The sequence below is a fragment of the Molothrus ater genome, chromosome 3 (genome assembly GCF_012460135.2).
Source record: "Molothrus ater isolate BHLD 08-10-18 breed brown headed cowbird chromosome 3, BPBGC_Mater_1.1, whole genome shotgun sequence".
Lineage (NCBI taxonomy): Eukaryota > Metazoa > Chordata > Aves > Passeriformes > Icteridae > Molothrus > Molothrus ater.
In genome coordinates, this window is record NC_050480.2 from 44,739,475 (window position 1) to 44,758,874 (window position 19,400).

The 19,400-nt window shown below is 39.1% G+C and overlaps 1 protein-coding gene across 1 annotated transcript in view; it reads left to right on the forward strand.

Annotated features, from left to right (window-relative positions):
• The first annotated feature begins 4,848 nt into the window (after nucleotides 1-4,848).
• RYR2 (ryanodine receptor 2) overlaps nucleotides 4,849-19,400 on the forward strand; it is a 385,720-nt gene continuing 371,168 nt past the window's right edge. The window contains 1 exon segment of the mRNA XM_054514420.1: nucleotides 4,849-5,033. Coding sequence (XP_054370395.1) covers nucleotides 4,986-5,033 — 48 coding nt within the window. The 5' untranslated portion in view covers nucleotides 4,849-4,985.

The following is a 19,400-nucleotide window of genomic DNA, read 5'->3' on the forward strand; positions in this document are numbered from 1 at the left end:
TCATTTGCAAGAATGCAAGCTGAAGAAGGCACCAGAAACATCTCCATTTATCCATAAAAGTGTGAGATAGATATATCCTTATATACATTATAGTCATATAGTACATGTGAATAGTTACATAATGACATAACCTGTTACAAGAGTGAGAAAACCAGGAAACTCTATTCTAAGGATGCTATTTGATGTGTTCTTTTAATTTAAACTACATTTTTTTTGAAAAATAATATGTTATTGCCCCCAAAACCCAAAATGACCAGAGGGGAAAAAAGGCCACCTTCAAAAAACCACTTCTTCTGGATTTGTGCCACACCATAGATTCCAGTGATTTTATCAGAGAGTACACAGAAAAGGATTAGAAGAGCAATAAAAACCTAAAAGGATGCAGGAACATGAAAACACAAGCAAACTGTTTTCCCCCAAAAGATAACCAACAAGATCCATAGTTCCCCCTTAATAATCCCCCTCCCTTCCCCCCACAACTCCCCATCAAATAATGAAGAGAGAAATTAAAAGCTTTTAGCTTTGCCAGGAAGGGTGCTTCAGACAGTGATGGTTTCTTGTTCTTAGGTGAGAAGTGTAATTTCCAGCCATGTTCCCAACTACACTTAGACATGAGCTCTGTAGCTGCAGAACTGAGGTTTTTATAAAAGGAAAAGCTTTGCTGTCTAAATTTTATTATAGCACTGTATCCCTGTATAAATCCTTGCATACAGGCTATATATAGAGTACAAAACATGTACCTGATGACAGACATGTAATTAACACTTATACTGTACTTTATGGGTTCAGGATAAACACTAATTGAAGATAATGCAGTATATTATTGAATTCCAGGGTGATCATGACAAGTATATAACTATGTGATCTTAGACATAATTACTCTCACTTAAACTCTGCTTATCTGCAATAAAATCTTATAAATTCTGTGCAGAATTGGGTCTACTAATTTTATTCTTTCTAAGTCACATTTGGGACCTAACTGGCATAGATTTTACATTGACTCAATTTCATTGACCACAGGGTGTTGATTTATGACATGTGATAGGACATGCCATCTTGCTAGTTTTACAGTATTTGGAATAACATGTTTGCAAGATTGATATTTGGCTGAAAAGTCTGACATACTGCAAGAAAGAGCAGCACCAAGAAGAAAGGACAGTAACTGCCCCATTTAATTCCTATTGGCATTATCTTATTCTGTGCTCCCAAGAAGAAAAAATAGTGTGGTAGTATATTCTGTTATAAAAAACAAAGAAACACCTGGGAGTTCCCCTCATGTTACTGAATACTGAATGTTCACAATACTTGTTATTATTATAAATAGAAAACATTGTTTGTTTCGCATAGATTATTACTTTGAGTGTGTGCACAAAAAATTACCTATGAATCTTCTTCTAATATTTAATTTAGATGATTAAAATTTATGAAATGAAAGTGCTAAAATTCTTATAATGGTGTAAATTTATGTTCAGTTCAGAGTCCTGCTATGATACCTCAGAAGCGCTGTCATGCTGGTGCTGCTGTACTGCCTCTGCAGCACACAAAGAAACCTGGGTTTTTTGTGAAAATTGCTAAGGGCATATTATGGATCTTCACAGTGCTGCTGCCTTGATAATCTAGGCTTGCAGGAACAAGAAGCCCTTGCTGTGCAAAGGGAAAATGCACTAAGTGAAGTATCTGTTGTAGTGGCAATTACAGACAGCACGGACATGGGCAGATGGGAGAACTGGACCAAAAATTTGAAAGGCTGCTTCTAGATTGGGTGAAAAAGAAGTAGACATAGTACATGCATGTCATGCAAGACAACTAGATGGCTAACAAAACACAAACTGGAGCTGGAAGCTGGAACACCAGTTTTCTTGGGAAAACTTTTTGTTAAGCTTCAGAAGTTGTGTTAGAATCTTTAAATTCATAAACCAGTACAGGATTGTTTTGACAGAAGTAGAAAGTTTTGTTCTGCATTTGTTCTATGGAAACACAGTTATCAGAGATAAAAATCGTCAGAAAACATTGTGGAAAGTTGTGGAAAATTGTGGGTATGATGAGATGTAATATAGACTAAAAATGATCAAGTAACTGGGGAACACAAAGTGAATTGTCATGGGGCTGACTGGCATCTTGAACCTTGGGACTTCCAGTCCTGGAGCAGGGAGCCCTGTTCTTCCTCACCCACACAAAATATGCAATTCTCCTGAATTCCACCTGTAAATATCAGCCATGGAGGATGTTCATTCTTTCATTTTCCCACTAGTTCATCTAAGAAATAATTCTGTGAACTTTACATTACTTCCTGTTATGATAGAAATGATCATGTTTTTCCATTTTTAACTATTATTTTCCATTGTTTTAACAAATCAGTCACTTTTAATTATTCAGTGCAGTTAACCATAACTGCTGATTAAAACCTCACATTAGCTAAAATGCTGGAACTATATTTAATATGTATTTTGCACATGTACATATTCTATGTGTACTGCACATATGAATATTTGTCCCTGATGAGTAATTTAACAAGAAACTTCCATCCGTATTAGGCCTTTATCACCCTGTTCAGAAAGTTTCTAGAAGAATCTTTACTATTTTTAACTTTACTTCCTAAGTAAATTATCTAATGTGGCAAGATATGGTGCATGTGTCTCTGTTACTGCATAATATCTTTTGAACTAAGTGGAAAATTCCAGCAATTTCACAGAAGGTTAATAGTATCATACATGCTCCTAGCCATTTCATTAGAACAGATGCATGGGTAAAGAAGATACCAGATAACACTCTTTGGTCTGAACAACTGCAGCATGCATTTCACTCATATTTCACTCACGCACCAACAAAACTGTGTGTTAAAGAAATATTACTGCCCTAGCATGAAAAAGCTTCAGATGGAGTTTTCGTCTTCATAAACACCAAGGAGTCTAATTATGAGCTCCAAATCTATAAGAAACCAGGTAAGAACTAATTATGAGCTCTAAATCTGCAAGAAACCAGGTATGGTCAGTTCCACAGTTCTTGGAACAACTTCCATGATGTCATAATGTGCTGAAAACTACAAAATGTTTCAGGCACTGATGTTGTAGTGAACTATTTTTTTAAAATTTCCTTTCTCTATAATGTCATTGCTTTACATGCAGCAAACAAAAAAGGTATCTAATCTGATACTCATCTTCAAAGCCTTATGGAAAGTACCCTGGATGTTCTATGATCCAGAACTTTGACCAGTTGAACTGAAATTTACAACCATATGAAACACATTCAATACAAATACTTGTACTGAAACTGACTTGTGTGCTGAGCAGGAGAAAGTGATAGGATAGTATGATAAAATACTTTTGTTCGGGGCCATTTCATGAAACCTATTTTTTTAAACTTATCCAAATTCAGGACTTTTCTTCATAAGTGGGGTCTATTTCAATAAATTTCTCTCAGTCTCAATAATTTGGAGAAGAGATACTTAAGAGGTTTGAGTGAAATATGAATGAACAACATCAAAAAAAAGTCTTTATTTTATCATTCTTAAAAAAAAAGTTTTCAGTCAATATTAATCTTGAGAGGTAAAAGTCACTTGAAGTCAGTAGTAACTGAAGCCAGGATATTACAGAGGAAAATCTTAAGCTGTCACAACTCTGGAGTTCATCTTCAGAACCTCTATATTAAACATTTGTGCATTGCTTGCTCTAGAGGTCTTATGGGTCATGACGGCTCTTGCAGTTTCCAGTCTGTCAGACGAACAGGTTTTCCACTGCTGGAAATAATGATAAAATCTCACACTGCTGCACTTTTTCATGATGTCCTTGAACAGCATAAAGTTACAGATTATGGGTATAACTTCTCTGGAAGCACTTTCCACGTATTTTGCTATGCTAGCTACACAGTCTGTTTAGCAAAATAATTGTGATTTCATTATGTTTGCCAGTTTTGGTCCTTGAGAAGCCTTCTGCAGTTATACATCCCGCACACTTTTCACTATGTCAATGATCTAGTGTTAATTTTACTCTTTTCTGAGATAGCCTGCTGTCCTCCCCTCATGACCATTGCATTGCATTAACAGAGGCTCTCTGCCATACACGTGTTTCAGAGTGCTGTTGCTGTTAGTACTCTGGTGGCTCTTTGGCTTGCCAGACTTCTTTCTGGAGGCCAAGCATCCTCCCTGATGGCCATAGGTGTCCTTGTAAACGTATGATCTGCACGAATACTCATGAAAGATGAACTATTCCCTGGCAACCCTCGACTTCACCCTATGGAAAACACATGGTAGCTATCCTTCAAGGAAATGGTATTTTAAAGCCTTACATTTACCCCGGGTTAAGCTCACTCACACGATGGTTCAAGTACAACACCCGCTGAAGCCATGTTGTACCTTCCATCTCTTCTCCCCGACAGTGCAGTCGGCTGCCAAAATAACTGGCTCAGAGCCGTTTAGTCCTCCCTTTCCCCGGGTATCTCTGACTGCAGCACATCACGCCTAACTCCTGCGGGACAGCCGTGCCCAGGCAGGCAGGCTGCCGGCCGGCCGGCCTTCCCCCGGGCTCCCGGAGGAGCGGAGGCAGCCCGAGGCTGGGGCCGTGAAGGTGACGGCGGGTCGGGCAGCGGCCCCCCGAGCCGGGCGCAGCCGCCTCACCGCGGAGCGCCGGCAAGGGCGCTGGGCGGCGCCTTTGGAGTGCGGAGGGAGCGGGCTGCGGATCACCTGCAGCGGCGGGGGGGGCCGGAGCTCCGCCTCCCCTCCTCCCCCGGTTAATCGCATCCCCCTCCCCGCGGCAGGCACAGGCAGCCGGGCAGCGCTGCCAACCTGCTGCAGGCGCACGGGCACCCGCACCCCGCTCGCAGCCAGGGCCGGGCTGGGGCCGCCGGCTCCGCCGCCCTCGCACTTGCCCCAGCCCGGTGCGGCGCGGCCGTGAGCCTCCTGCCGCCGCCGGCCCGCGGGGAGCGACCGCCGCCGCCGCCCGCCCGGGCACCGGGAGCAGCGCCCGGCAGAAGGAGAGACAGGGGCAGCCATGGCCGAGGGGGGCGAGGGCGAGGACGAGATCCAGTTCCTGCGAACTGTAAGCGCCGCGCTTGCCTCCCTCACCTCCGCGCCGTGGCGGGGCGCCGGGCGGGCCGGGGCTGTGGGGGCGACGCCCGGACCGGCCGGGGTGGGAGCCGGGCGGGGGCAGCTCGGAGCGGGCTCCGGAGCCCCGGCCCCGTCCCTCTCCACCTGGCAGCGTGCGGCTCCGTGGCCGGGCGGGGAGCGATAGCCGGCTGGCCGCGCCGGGAGGAGCGGGAGGGGCGGGCGGCCGTGCTCGGCCCGGGCGGGGGCACCCCGGGCAGGGTGAGGGCCGGGCGGGCGGGGGCGAGCGGCGCCTCCCCAGCAGCAGCCCCTCTCCGCGCTGCCTTCCCAGCGCACCTCTCCGCGCTGCCTTCCCGGCCGCGATGTGTGCGCCTACTGCAGGGACTAACCGAGCAGCCGTCCCCAGCGCGAAAACTGCAATCACGCTCCCTTGGCAAAAATAGGCTTGGGGAAAAACCCCACCTCTCTCACCCTGTCCCCTCCCCACGGAGGTTCCCACTAACTTGCAGGCGTTCTCCTCACCCGGCACGGACTAATACGGCTTTTTCTGGCGTGCGCATCCTTTCGTTACTTCGGTCCAGAGCATGTTAAGGCGCTAGAGCGCTTCTTCCTTCCGTTTAATTATTGCATCGGGACTGCTGCATCTAATGCTTATCTGGATTATGTTTCTTCAAGCAATGCTTTTATTTATCTTCTCGGCCATCTCCCAAGTGCCTTTTATATGCACAATCCTAGCAAGTTTACAGATAGGCATCTGCATCTAGAATGGTGGTGTATACAAACCGTGCCACAGTTTGAGGAAAAATTGCTGAGACATTTGTTAAGTAGAGCTGGAAACACTGAGACTGTAGGATAAAGCTTAACTTCCCTTTTATTTAGTACAGTCTGATTTAGAAAACGTTCACGTTCAGTGGCTTGTAAGAAAATACATCTAAATGGGGGTGGAAAGAAAGCAACATAGTGTATGTGAAACATATTCATGTGCTGTTTGCGGCATTAAGAATCCTGGTTCTCATTTGTCTTCCATTTCTATCAGAAACCGCACAATAGTACATGTATACCTTAGTGTTAATTTTTTTTTAATTTGTTTGAGGATTCTTAGAAAATCTGCTTTTACAGAAAATACAGCTGTTATGCAACATTGTCATGAAGATCGGCAACTTTTTTTTCCTGTCAGCATTATGTGACTTGTATTGTAGTGTTGCCTAACACCTAAAGACAAAACAGAAAAATATTTCTGTGAATGAAAATTTGTCATCTAAATTTATGGGTGTTTTTACTTTTCACTGGTAAAGATTTTTGGAAGACTTGTACCGTGGCAGCCTTACTGCAGGCGTGAATGTTAAGCTTAGTTCGTGTTATCTGAATGCTTAATAGGGAAGGAGAAGCATTGAGCATGCTAATACAGCTCAGCACATCTACAGTGATGTTAAACTCCAGCACCTGACAGCAGCAGCATGTTATGTAAAACAGCACTCCTGATAATGTGTGTCAGGCTTGATACAGATTTGGCAAACCCAGTCTTAGATAATACTTGAAAATGTTTAGCATTTTGCACCAGTGGTAAAATGACCTTGAATATGGTAAACTGAGGCTTTGGGGAGGCATGTTGTGTAGCTTAATCAAAAAGGCCTGAGAAACCCTTATAATCTGTAGGGGTGTGTAAGCAGTGATTTTTACTCTTCTTTTCCTTCCACTTTGTCCAAGTTATGAGCATTACTTGGAAAAGTCAGTGATTTTTTTTTTATGTAGTCTTCCACTTTTATTGTTAGAAGGCTTGGATCAGTGGTCTCTAAAGCTATTAGATGTGTGCAACTTTCTGCATGCCATTGGTAGAAAGCATTGGAAGTTTGATATTACCCTGGTAATTACTGCAGCTTTCCTTTTTATTTATTATTAAAATACTGATTGGGGACAGATGGATTCATAAATGTTTTGTAGATAAACGAGAACGTTTCAAATAACACTGTATGCAAGCAAAAAGCATTCTGTGCTTTCAATACTTTGAGGATGACATCTGTAGGCCTACTACCTGTAAACAGTGCTCTTCATATTTTCGTTTTTTGGTAGGACCTGATAAACTTCCTAAAATCTTAAGAGGCTACTCTGGAATGTAAACACTGATTTTTTTTTTAATGTTTAAAATTGCACATGAGATTTTACTCAATTAAAAATACCCTTTATTTGCATGAAGCTACTAGACTGAATTTGTATTTTTGCCATATGTTTATTGGAAATTCCGATTTTTCTCTCTTCTTCACACATTCCTATATAGCTAATGATTCCTCTTCTTTACTTGCTTCTTTGTTTTTGTAAAGTGGCATTAAGCATTACCTCCTGCAAATTCTGCTGCTTAGGATACATTTCTGTTTCTTTTGGGAACAATTTGAGTTTGATATGTCACTTCTGAGACATGAACACAACCTATTAATGCCTTGTATTTCTGGAAGCATCAGAGCTTACACTCTTTGGGACAACTTTGGACAGACTGGAGCTCAGCTCTCTGCTGTTCAGTTCTCCTCAAGGAGCGCTTTTGTATTCCTGTAAATTACTTGCTTCTCTGGAAACAGGGATGTCCCTCATTAGTTTGCCAAATGCTCCAGGTGGAGGTGACCTTGTATTATGTGTGGCCTTTTTTAGGCTTGGATATACATTCTCCTGACTTCTCCCACGGAATAAACACGTACTGTGCAGGAGAAGTGAAGGGCAACAAGTATCCTGCTGTGTGTTTATTAGTTGTGTGTCCAGGCAGGACCTCTTCCCTGTAGGGGAATTTGTTTTTTATTTTATAATACTAGAAAGATCAAGGGTATATGTAACATAGATTTCACTATTTGGTCTTTACAGTGAAGAATCTAAAATATTCATAATTAATACGGAAATCACCTGGGTTTTTTTTTAATTTTTTTTTTTTTATTAGGATGTGTAATTTGATGAGAGTGAAAATAATTTCAAGTTCCAGGAGAAAATGGAAAATATTTTCCCCTGAATGCATAGGCTCCTTCTTTAATATACACATGCAAGGACTGTTTTTTGTGACACAGAACCCCCATAAGGGAAGGCCTTTGCAAGAAATGGGGTAGCAAGCTGGTGAGAGGATTAAAACCAATTGCAAGATTTCAAAAAAATATTGCCTGTATTTGTCCCTTATATTTTTTTAAAGGTCTCCTGACTTTGAGGAGCAAGATGTACCTAAAAGTGATGGGAAATGTGTAGTTTAGCTATTTGATCTTGTGACGTTCCTGATGCCAGTTTGGTTTTCTAGAGTTGTGGAGTTTCTTAAATTAGAGGCAGGTCTGCTTTCAGCTGTTTATGGTAGGAGACACCAACAGGACATGCTGAAGTAGGGCTGACAGGGTTATGTTTTTTTTCACTGTCTTCTGAGGCAGTGATGACTACCATGCCTGTCAGGAATCAGGGGTGTAATCAGCGTGAGCAGCACATGTTCCCCAGGACCGATGGAGTCATCATCTCTTTGCATCTCTTTATTTTTTTCTTTTTAAAGACTTGAATGCTAGCATTCTATGTTGCACTCTCTTTTAATGCCTTTTTCAATTTTTTTTTAATTAGCTAGCAGTAAAGCAGAACCTCTTGCTTGTGTGAATGTGTTCTGTGGTGCTTTATTTTCTACATGGATTTAATAGTTCGGAGTGTTACTGCCAGTGGAAAGTGTAAGTGTGCTTTGCAACACTGGAAGAGTAGTTTGAAACAAATTTAAACATTACTTATTATTCCTGTTTGACATGCAAAAGATTTTTATTCACTCAATGCAGGGTTTTAGAATGAAGTTTATGGCAGAGAAGTTTGAAATGAAGAATGCTGTGTTCACATTTCAAGGACAGCAGTTCTGTGATTTCAGAGTCTCTTCTGTTCCAGATATTCCTCATTAGAGCAGCATTTAAACAATGTGTGCCACTTTATATCTGACTAAAAGTTGTGCGCTTACATGCCATCCTACATGAAGATTCTATGGAATTAGAGGACATGAAAGGAACCAGAAGAAACAAGATCTGAAGATTATTTTAAGATATGTAACTCAACAGTAGAAGAATTATGCAGGTCTCTCAGTGAAACAGAAAATTTTTTTTTTTCTTTTTTTTAAATCCCTCACTGCTTTTCATGTGCTGCTTATCTTTTAAAGGGGTTTATCAAAATATGTGAGATTCTGGTAGCTGCAGTCATCAAACATACAATTGTCAGAATGCACAAAAAGAAAATGCTCAAAAGCAATCTTGGCTATTAGAAGCTATTTTAGAATTAGAATGCCAAAACCCACTTTCGAAATCCTTTGTTTATTTAAAAAAGTGTTTCTTGTACTTGTCAGTATGTGACTTTTGAAGATACACCAGGGACTGGCACATGAGCTGTTTAACAGCTCATGTGAGGATGGCGTGGCTGAGATTGCAGCATTTGTACCTTCCTCTCTAAGGCACTGCACTGCAGTACAGATACTGAATATGATCTCAAATTCTATTTTGGAATTGTGCTGGACAGCTTGTTTGTAGTGAAGGGGTTTTGGCTAGGACATGCAGTCCATTTCTTTTTTGCAGATTACATGTGAACCTCTCAGGTATAATTTTTTTTATTCCAAAATTGGCTTGCCAAGCCAATTTTGGAATAAAATTTAAGATTACATTAGTGGATGAAATCACTTGTCTAGTACATGTACTGTCTTGTCCCATGTTCTGCATCTGGAAGTTGTCTGTTTTTATGTGTGAGAAGGCAGCTGGGGAAACTCTGTAGCTAATAGTTGGTCCACCAGGGAAGTTTCTTGATAGCCCTGTGAGTTGGCTGACTGATATTCTGAGAGACAGAGCTACATTTCCTGTCAGAGTCTGAAGATGTTTTGATGCATCCTGCTTTTTGGAATTGTGAAGACCTGAGGAGAATCCATCATAGGAACTTAAAATGTGGACAGACTGTAAAGAGAGAATACCACTTATTTCTGACCCAAGATTTAGGATGGGCATGAGAGCTATGTCTGACTTGTACTTCTGTATTTATGTGCTATATTATTACAGGAATATTTTAAAGGTGGATTTTCCTCTTACATGCTGTGTGCAAAGTGCACAGGATGATTCTAATTCAAGAAAATAAGCCGATCTTTCTTTAGCAGGGATATGGATTTATTGAAGTATTTCTCTGAATCAAGGTAGAAAATTGGAAGCTGTGTGGAGAAGTACTGACAGTGGACTGACCTCAGGAAGTATGGGGATTAAACTAAAAAGACAGAAATATTTTTCTTCTGATTTTTGATTTGTGTTGAAAATCTGCATTAGTTTTGGTATTGTTTTCTGAATTACCCCTATGCTCTTGCTTAAATTTCCTGATCTGACTGAAATGAAGCTTTGTGTGGATGTCAGAAGGAAAATCAAGAAGTGCATATATTCCTATACTTCCTAATAAAACTTCAGTGATGTAAATTTCTTTCATTTGGTAATAATACATCCATAACTGAACTGTAAAATGACCACATTTTACCAGGGTGATTGAAATAATTTGAACTTCTTACTGTGCTTGTTTGACACAGTTGTATTCTGGAATTTCTCCCAGTAGCAAAGTTAGGATAGCCTGGCATCATTTTCTGTCTTCAGTTTGTATTCTGCTAGACCTGTACTATGTTTTGCAGGTATATGGCACTTATGCCATGTGTGGCTGTGTTGTCTGGACCACTCTGGAAATGGAGTACCTCTGAGTCTGCCTGATGCATCTCAGTGACTGAGGAAAGGCATAAAGGAACTAGTTTTGATAACAGTTTAAGCCCTTTTTTATAGGCACCAACAGCAATATGGAACTTACTGCAATATCCTGTGACCATCAGAGGCACAGCTGTGGTATTTCTTTGTTCTCCTTGTAAGACATAGAGCAGCTTAAGGGCACTGCCTGCACCATCACAAGAGGTCACCCCAGTTTCCTAACAAAGACTAGCAAGAGCTCCCATGTGGTTTTACTGCAGTGTAGTTTTATACTGTAGTCCCTTGTTATTAAGTGTGAGATTCATTAACTAATTATAATAACCATGGAGCAACTTGTGAGGTGAAGGGCTTAAACTCTTCAAATGTGTTGCTGCTTCTTGAGCCCAGTGATGTTACTCAGCTACTATAGGTTGGAACAAATGTTTTTGAGGCATGTGATTTAGTAGAAGCTTTTCATAGCTTCTCAGCATTGCTAAATAAAAACAAACTGCTGTCTAAAGGCCTCCTGTTAGTAAAGGGAAAGATATGATAGGTAAGGTGTCATAACATGAACTTACATGTTAACTTACGTGACAGCTGCAATTCCTCTGTAAATGCAGTGCTGAAATGGTCAGATTTAAAGTAATATTGATGTGTTTGTAAGAACATTCACACTAGCAACTACATAAAATTGTAAATAAAAAGATGATGTCATTCCTTCAGTGTTGTGGCATACTTTAATGTTTATCATAGTCAGGAATGACTTCCTTATAACTGTCATGTACTTGAAAAAAAGTATATTAGACTTCCAGAGGGACTTTGGCAAAAATCTACAAGGTACCATTCTGTAAGATGCGTGGGTCAATTAATTTTTAATGTGAATGACATTTTGGTTCAGGACAAGTTTTTTTGTCACTGAGATGGAGTGACAAGATCATTGTGTTTTGTGAGATGGCTTCCCAGAGGATTTGAGTAATAATGCTGCATCACAACAGACCTGTGTTACCTAGTTGTGTTTTACTTGACTGTGGGAAATAACATCTGAAGGATATTAGCTGGCAGAACCAAATGTCAAACACTGACATGCCTTATCTCTCTACCTCTCTGAAAACCTCTCTGGAATTCTGATGTGAAAACTGGGTGCACTGAATTTGAAGTATATCTCTGCTTAAATCCTTTTTTCAAAGGAATGATGAAAGAAAGCAACACAAAATTTGCATTGGCTGTCTGTGAGTTTTCCTGGAGCTTGCCAGAATGTGGAGTTGTATTAATGGAATCAAGCCAGAAATGGCTGTCTCTTACAGCTATATTTCTTCCTTTTAAACCAGGCAAAGCTGGAAAAAACAAGTACCTGGGATTTGTGTGGGATGCGTTCTTTGGCTTCAGAAAGAGGAATATATTTTCCTTTGCTGAATATGCCACATAATTTCCCGTGGTGTATGCACATCTTCATTCCTGTGATGGGCAAGCAGAACTCCTTGTATATAAATTTAGGTGGAGGAATGAATGGAATTGTGGAGTTTTCAGAGTTTTCAGAGTAAGCCTAGGCAATTGGATAGATCTGCAGTAAGACTCAGAAAACTTCTGGATCGTAGGATCCATTCACTGGTAACTGATCCTCATTGTACATCAGGCATGTAGCCATGCTGATAAACATTTGAACATCACTTACTGTGTGTTTATTTCCTAGTTGTGAAACTAGGAAATAATTTAGTTAGAACTAACATGCTAAGCACAAGCCAGATCGTTAAAACTTTCTCTGCAGACACATGGTCTTCATCCTTAGGCTGCCTTTGTGAAAGCACTTGGTTCCAATGGGGACAGAAGCAACATAAATACCTGTACAGATAGATAAGAATCCCTAGCCCTGCAACAGTCACAAGAATTCTGTGTGTTCCTAACACTGGGGATTTGCCAAAAAATAAGTGTCAATCTTACGACTTCATATTTTTGTCTATTTTCTGCCCCTTTATGAAGTGGATTTTGCAATGCTAATGCATAGATAGTTATGTGTGTTTGTAGTCTTTATGGCAAGTACCAGGAGATAGAATGCATATTCCCTTTTCCATGCAAGTGGAAAATAAAAAAATTCACAGTATGTGATGCAGGGAAATACTCAGTAAGTTCTCTCCATCCCCATTTCTTTCTTTCTTCTGGTGTTACGGACAATTTAATAGCTTTTTGTTGCTTAAGAGTTGGATTAATCTTCTCTTAAAAGCTTGTATTAAATAAATGTGGTTTTTGGTTTTTTTTGCTCTACCCCAGCTAACACAGAAAACGAAGGTTTATCCCATGCCATGCCAAGTCTGCTGGGCTTTGACTTTGTGCCACACCAGCTCCACCAGGCTCTGCTGGGCTCAGCCGCCTATGTCAGCAGTGTGCCTTGTCTATTGTAGTCTTGGAATTATGTAGTCTTGGGTCCTTCAGAAAAGCTTATAAGTGAAAGAAAAACCACTAGTCTACTATTTAGTAATTGCAGGAGGGTGATAGCTGCACAGGTAAATCCAGAAAACTCAAATGTCATCATTGTTAACTGAATTTCAGTAGGGTAAGTTTGTAAATTGATGAGTCAATACCCCAAGATGTTTTTCAGTAGGTCTTTACATGATGGTCTGACTGCCTGATCAGATATGTCAGCCTTATTATTTAGTCTTTAATCACTTCTAATGAGTCTCATGTAATTATGTATTTTAATTATGTATTTAAAGAGTTACTACTTTTGCTAGACGTCAATGGCAGAAGAATCAGTGGAGGCCTGGTCTTCATTTTGATCTGACCAGGGTTCTTGTAAAAATATCCTATAAATTTTCTTTGATTTGAGAAGGTTCCTGAAATCCTACAGAAGAAACATTGCATTTTGGATTGTTTCAGAATATCGTAATGTTATGCCTCCAAGTCCATTTCTGGAATCTGTTAGCAGTATCTTTTACAAGAAGGGTACTGTGTTTGTTCTCTGCCCTATCTTCTGGTTCATTTTAACTTACTTTTCTTTGGAGTTTCAAGATCTAAGTCCAAAACTTTGTTTAATCCCTGTCACTTTTCCTTGGTCTTGTCAGAGCCACTGAGATCCTTCTCTTCCGGTATTGGGTTTGATGGCTCTTCCTGATTTTAAGTGTGGCACAGCTTCACCCTAAGCCTGTGGTAGGACTTGCTATTGTCTATAGTTATGAATTTAAGAATTCATTCAAAATGATAGAAAGTTATGAGGTTTTTTGGTTTTTTTTTTTTAATTTACTCTTGGTCTGACAAAGGTCAAGGTTTTGTTCTTTTGCTCTCTCAGAACAAGAAAATAAGTATTTTAAAAATGTCACACAAAGTTTACTAAGATATCGTAAGTTATCACAAGAATTTCAGTAAAATGTATTCAGAACATCATTTGTCTTGATGTATGATTAGTTTGCATTTCCTTCCTCCTTTTCCTTTGCATGCTTCACCTCTGGAACGCTTCATCTTATTGAACTGAAGGACTCTGAAATCTTCAATTTCAACTGAACAGAATTTGTCTAGAAAGGGAGAGGGATGGAGTGTAGGAGGGAGGGATGCCATAATTTGCAGGTGAGCTTTGTCATCCTTTGGAGAGGCATAGTTTGTTGCCTGGCTTTTCAGAAAAAAAAAAAAAAAAGAAAAAAAACCAACAAACCAGCTTTTGCATAGAAAGTGTTATTTAAGTTTAGATGCAAGAAGAAACACTTCAATTTTCCATGAGTGGGAGGTGAAAAATGAGCAATTAGGTAGTGAGAATTAGATTTTCATGTTCCTAAAGGTGAATAGAGGTATCTTTTTCCAGGTGAGATGTGTTGCTCAGTTCAGCAAAATACTGTATAACTGCATTTTAAAATACTGGGATATTTCCACTTGTTTATTGGCTTCAAGCAACTGAAAGCATATTTGATTTTTTTTTTTCACCCATCTGACCTTGGAATTCTCATACCTTGTTTAATCTACTGAAAACTAAATGAATGTCGTTTAAAGGTATATCAAGTTGCAACATTGACTTATTCTGTTGAAAATGTTACAAGCATCACTTTATTCTGATTATGTCAGAAGTAATGTATTGCTGTTTTTTCTTTTGAAATTTCTGGTTGGAGTCTATCTCATAATTTGTATGTCAGCTGCAATTGCAGCTGAATTTTCTGGATTTCTTCCTTTCTTATACTAGAAATCTGTTACTGAAGCAGAATTAGATGCATTCTATTTTATGCCCATTTTTTATTCTGCTTTCTGTTCTACAGTTTATTTTTCTCTTGACAAGCTGTAAAGATAAAAGAACATCAGTGACAATATTTTTCCCTTCAAAACCAGTTTGTTTTGGGGGGCTGTCCCTCAGACTTGATAAATCAGCTCCACACATCCTGTGCCTGACTTATGGAATAGTTTACTTTGCCCCTCTGCACAAAGGTACTTTCTGCTGATGATAGGAAAACCTCGAGGTGAGAGTTACTATATCAGTTTTCTGAGGCTGTAATCCTGTAAAGTAATCCAATTAATATGGTGTATGAGAAGTGCTCAACCTTCCCAACTTGATGGGGGACATTTATTTCTTATGCATGGCATTTGCACTTCTGTTTACACAGGAAGGCCTTGCTGCACTTTTTTGATTTACTAACAAAATAAACTAACATGGGTCAGAACACATATTCAATGAAGGAATGAGGTTAATTGGTGGTGAACTGTGCGGGTTTATTGGAGCTAACAAAATTACTTCTTTATGTACCTCTATAACTTCTGTTGATGAGTGAATTTTTTTATGATGATTTATGTCTGTTACAGAATTACAGTGTGACAATTGGAACCACATCTAGAGCTTGGGAAGCGCACTTTGTTGTAGTAAGTTCTTACTCAAAAGTTACGGTTTGCTATTAGTGGTTGTACCCTAGTAATTTGTTTTATTGGGAGGGGCAGAGAAACAAGGAATTCTGTGAATAAAATGGGTATACCTTACTGTATACCTTTCAATTACAGAGTAATCAGCTGAAAAAAAATAATTATATTCCTTTCAAAATTTCTAGCTGGATCTCATTTTTCTTGCCTAAGGAATAAATCTTTTCAATGAAAGAAATACATAAAACAGGCAGATTGGTATAACAGCTTGTTAAAGGTTATTCTATTAACAAAAGTCTGGAAGAAAATACTTATGGCACAAATACACTTTTTGGCTAGAAGCCTAAAAACAAATCCTCTATTACAAGACTGCTTCAAATAAAAACCTGTCTCTCTTACCTCTTGCTTAAATGATACTGCAAATCAAATGTAAATTAATTGATTTTAGTATTTGTCTAGCAGAATAATCTACTCTTCATCTGTTAAACATTCCAGTGAATGTTTAAATGAAAATGATTTGTTGGTCTATGACTGTGATGTCTCTATATGGCCATGTATGTTTTTTACAAGTCTGGTTCTGTTCTCACTGATGTTTATGTCAAACCTCCTCTAGATTTTAACCAGAGCTGAATCATACACTAATTGTGTTGTGTTGTATGTAATGGCCTAAATGTGTTGAATTCATGTCCTTGTCTGCCATTTTAACACAATTACTATTAATCTTCCTTAGGTGCCAGAAGTGTGTGACCTGGCTTTTGCAAAATTAGTTTAAAATTGTGTGCATGTTGCTAACTGTCTGTCAAAATATTTACATCTAATGGTTAATTGTTCCAATTTTGCCACTCAGATATATCATCTTGTCCAATTCAGTAAAGATAATAATCCCTCATGTACTTTTCTTTTCTGAGAAGAAAGTAAGGTTTTTCTTTTTCTACAAATCTCCCTGATGTCTTCGTTAAGAAGATAAATATTCTTGCAGAGTTGCACTTGCGTGTTTTTTTGTTAACAGTGTGCTTTTGCTGTGTCCAGCATAAGTTTTATTATGTCCACCATGGAGCCTGAAGTCAACTCTAACCTGAATTTGAGATTACAAATACTGTTTCATTTTCTCAGGAAGTTATCTATGCTGTGGGGGAATACTGCTTTTTAGGTGCTAGATACATGCAAAAATGCTGCTTCTTACTACTTATTTTTTACACTTTCCATGTCGTACTTTAATTAATACCTTTAAAAAATATATCTTTTTACTGGGTCTGTATTACAAGGTTGTGAGATCTGTTTGTCTTGAAGCATTTACCACTGCAATTACTTTTGTTTAGTTACTGAGGAAAGTATCAATTATACTTCAAAGTAAGAAATTATCTTGTCACAAAGTTTCTGAAACATCAGCAGTACACCTGTGGTTTTTATTTGGTGTCTGCAAGCGTAAGGAAAGTCCATTTTAGGAATATCAGCCCTTTGTGGAGCTGAGCTCTTGCTGTGAAACATTGCTTTTTCAGCCTCATATATTAACTGTGGCAGTGGCGAAATAGCTAAAATTATGTGCACTTTCAAATTCATTGTAGAGATCAGGTAAACATTAAAATGCATCTGCTAGTTTTCTGAGTTCATCTGAGTGATTTGCCTTGCACTTGGATTGGAGCAGAATATATAATGAAAAAAATATATAGGCATAGGAATATGCTTTCTGCTCACATTTGTCTAATCTGCCTAGTCCAGCACTTGAGCTTTTGTCTTCCAGTAAAACTGCAAGGTTTAAGTGGAAAGAACTTCAGCCAGTTTTCTTGATTGCACATGGTTTGCATGGCAGTATCTGGTAACAGACCATTTCCAGCTTCTATCCTGCTGAAATAGTCTGTGAGTTTCTTCATATTTACCGGTTTTTCCATTCACATAACCAAACTTTCTTTGAACCCTTGCATATGTTTTATTCTACAGTTTCCAGCTATCTTGTTCAGAAACTTCTATCAGAAACTAATTACTCCAAACTGTGGCATGGTCTCATGACTGTGCTTATTTGAAATGCTGTATAGCAGTTTGTGGTGTTTTTTTTTTTTTTTTTTTCTCCTTAAATGCTGGAGTTAATTTTATTAGAGTTCAGATAACAGTGATACTTGTATAAAAATGAGCCTTGTTCTCTCTTCTGGTTTTCTTGGTTCTTTTTGATTTGTTTATGGGGTTTTTGGAATCTTTTTTTGTGTCTAAACTAACCCATATCTGGAATTAAAACTTTCTTTCTAAAACATGTATCTCTTTCATTGTGAAGAGCTGGAGTGGTGAGCTCAAAATGGTAGCATTTTGTCTTGAAGAGGATGATTTTGAGAAAAATTGAAGCATGTATAAACAACCTCTTGCTATAAACTGACCTACATTCTTTTCTTCTTCTAACCCAACTCTTGCTGAAGTAAAAGTTAATATACTTCTTGATTTAAATTTAACATTTGTTTAAAGTGTAATATATTTTCATAATAAAGATTTTATACCCTAAAGAGATAAGGGCATTGTCTCTTAAACTCATAGTAGTTTTATAGTTTAACAAATATAGGTTTCTTTTTTTTTTTTCTCCTCAGGGTGGAAAGCAAGTTCTAGTCTGTAATTTGTGTTTCTTGGTAAGGAGCTACAGCATAGTAAAATCATAAATGACTACATTTTTTAAGGCTGGTCATGTTTTTCTGAAAGCTGTACTAAATCTTTCTATTCTCTGACATTAGTTTGTGTCAGAGAATAGAAAAGAATTTGGGTGTACTTCGATACTACGGGTCTAGATGGTAGCCCAAAATACCTACTTTTCCCACACCTTATGAGGTGAGGGAGATCTTGTTGCAGACAAGAGTTACATCACTCCTCTCAATCCTGCAGGATGGAAAACAGGTCAGAATTGGACTACACAGATTTGGTGCTAACTTCCAGGAGGAATTTATCCCCCATTTGCTTTTAATTGCAGTAGCTTCAAACTTCTCATCAGGAAGAGAAAGCTCATCAGGAATGGATTGTGCTTCTCCCATGCAACCCTCTGGTCTATGGAAGGCAGTTTTGTCAGGTTCAGCTGGAAACATGAACCTTTTACTTCAGCCCTAACAGAAGCTCCTGAGTTCACAACTCCTGGTGGCCAAGGATTTTTTTCCTCTGGATGTGCAAGAGAACTCAGATGAGAAAATGAGCAGTGTTAGAATTCACTAGGTTTTCGTTGTGTGACTTTGTTTACATCAATAGTAATTCTTTTAATATCCAGTCTAGGGATGGTGACTCCTGCTCTTAGCTGTTGTTTGCCTATTTTGTTTTCAGATTCGTCAGTTGTGCCAAGAACTGGATTTTTACATGCTGTATGTTGAAATAGTTTTAACAAGTAGTAGAGGCAAGGAGCATACAAAAGCCAGAGCATTGTGATGAGCCCAATGCTGCAGAATGTTGGTAATTGTAGGGAGGCACATTCCTAGCTGAAGTTAGCACAGAGTCCATCATGAGCTTTTGACAGTCAGAGATGTGTCAATTCAAAATATTGTAATTGATGCAGCACAATGTGGTGCTCATGAGCTGATTCTGGATGTTGACAGAAGGTACTGTTAGGAGATTTGGAGATGATCCAGGGGACAAACAGTATTAGTAGAGATTAGCTGACAGAGTTCCCACCTCTTTGGTCAACTTGACATCTATGAAACTGTGGTACAGCTTGCAATGCAGTGTGTAACTCTTCTCTCCAATATTGTTTTAAACTTAAGACTTTTCTTATGTGGAAGTACTACTTGTAGATTCTGGCTTTGTTTTTGAGGGGTTTTGAGTTCTTTTTTATTTGTTTTAACAGCATGTTATATTTTTAAGGTTGCTTCAGGGAGCTGTTAAACTGCTGAGCTTCCTGAGAACTGTGG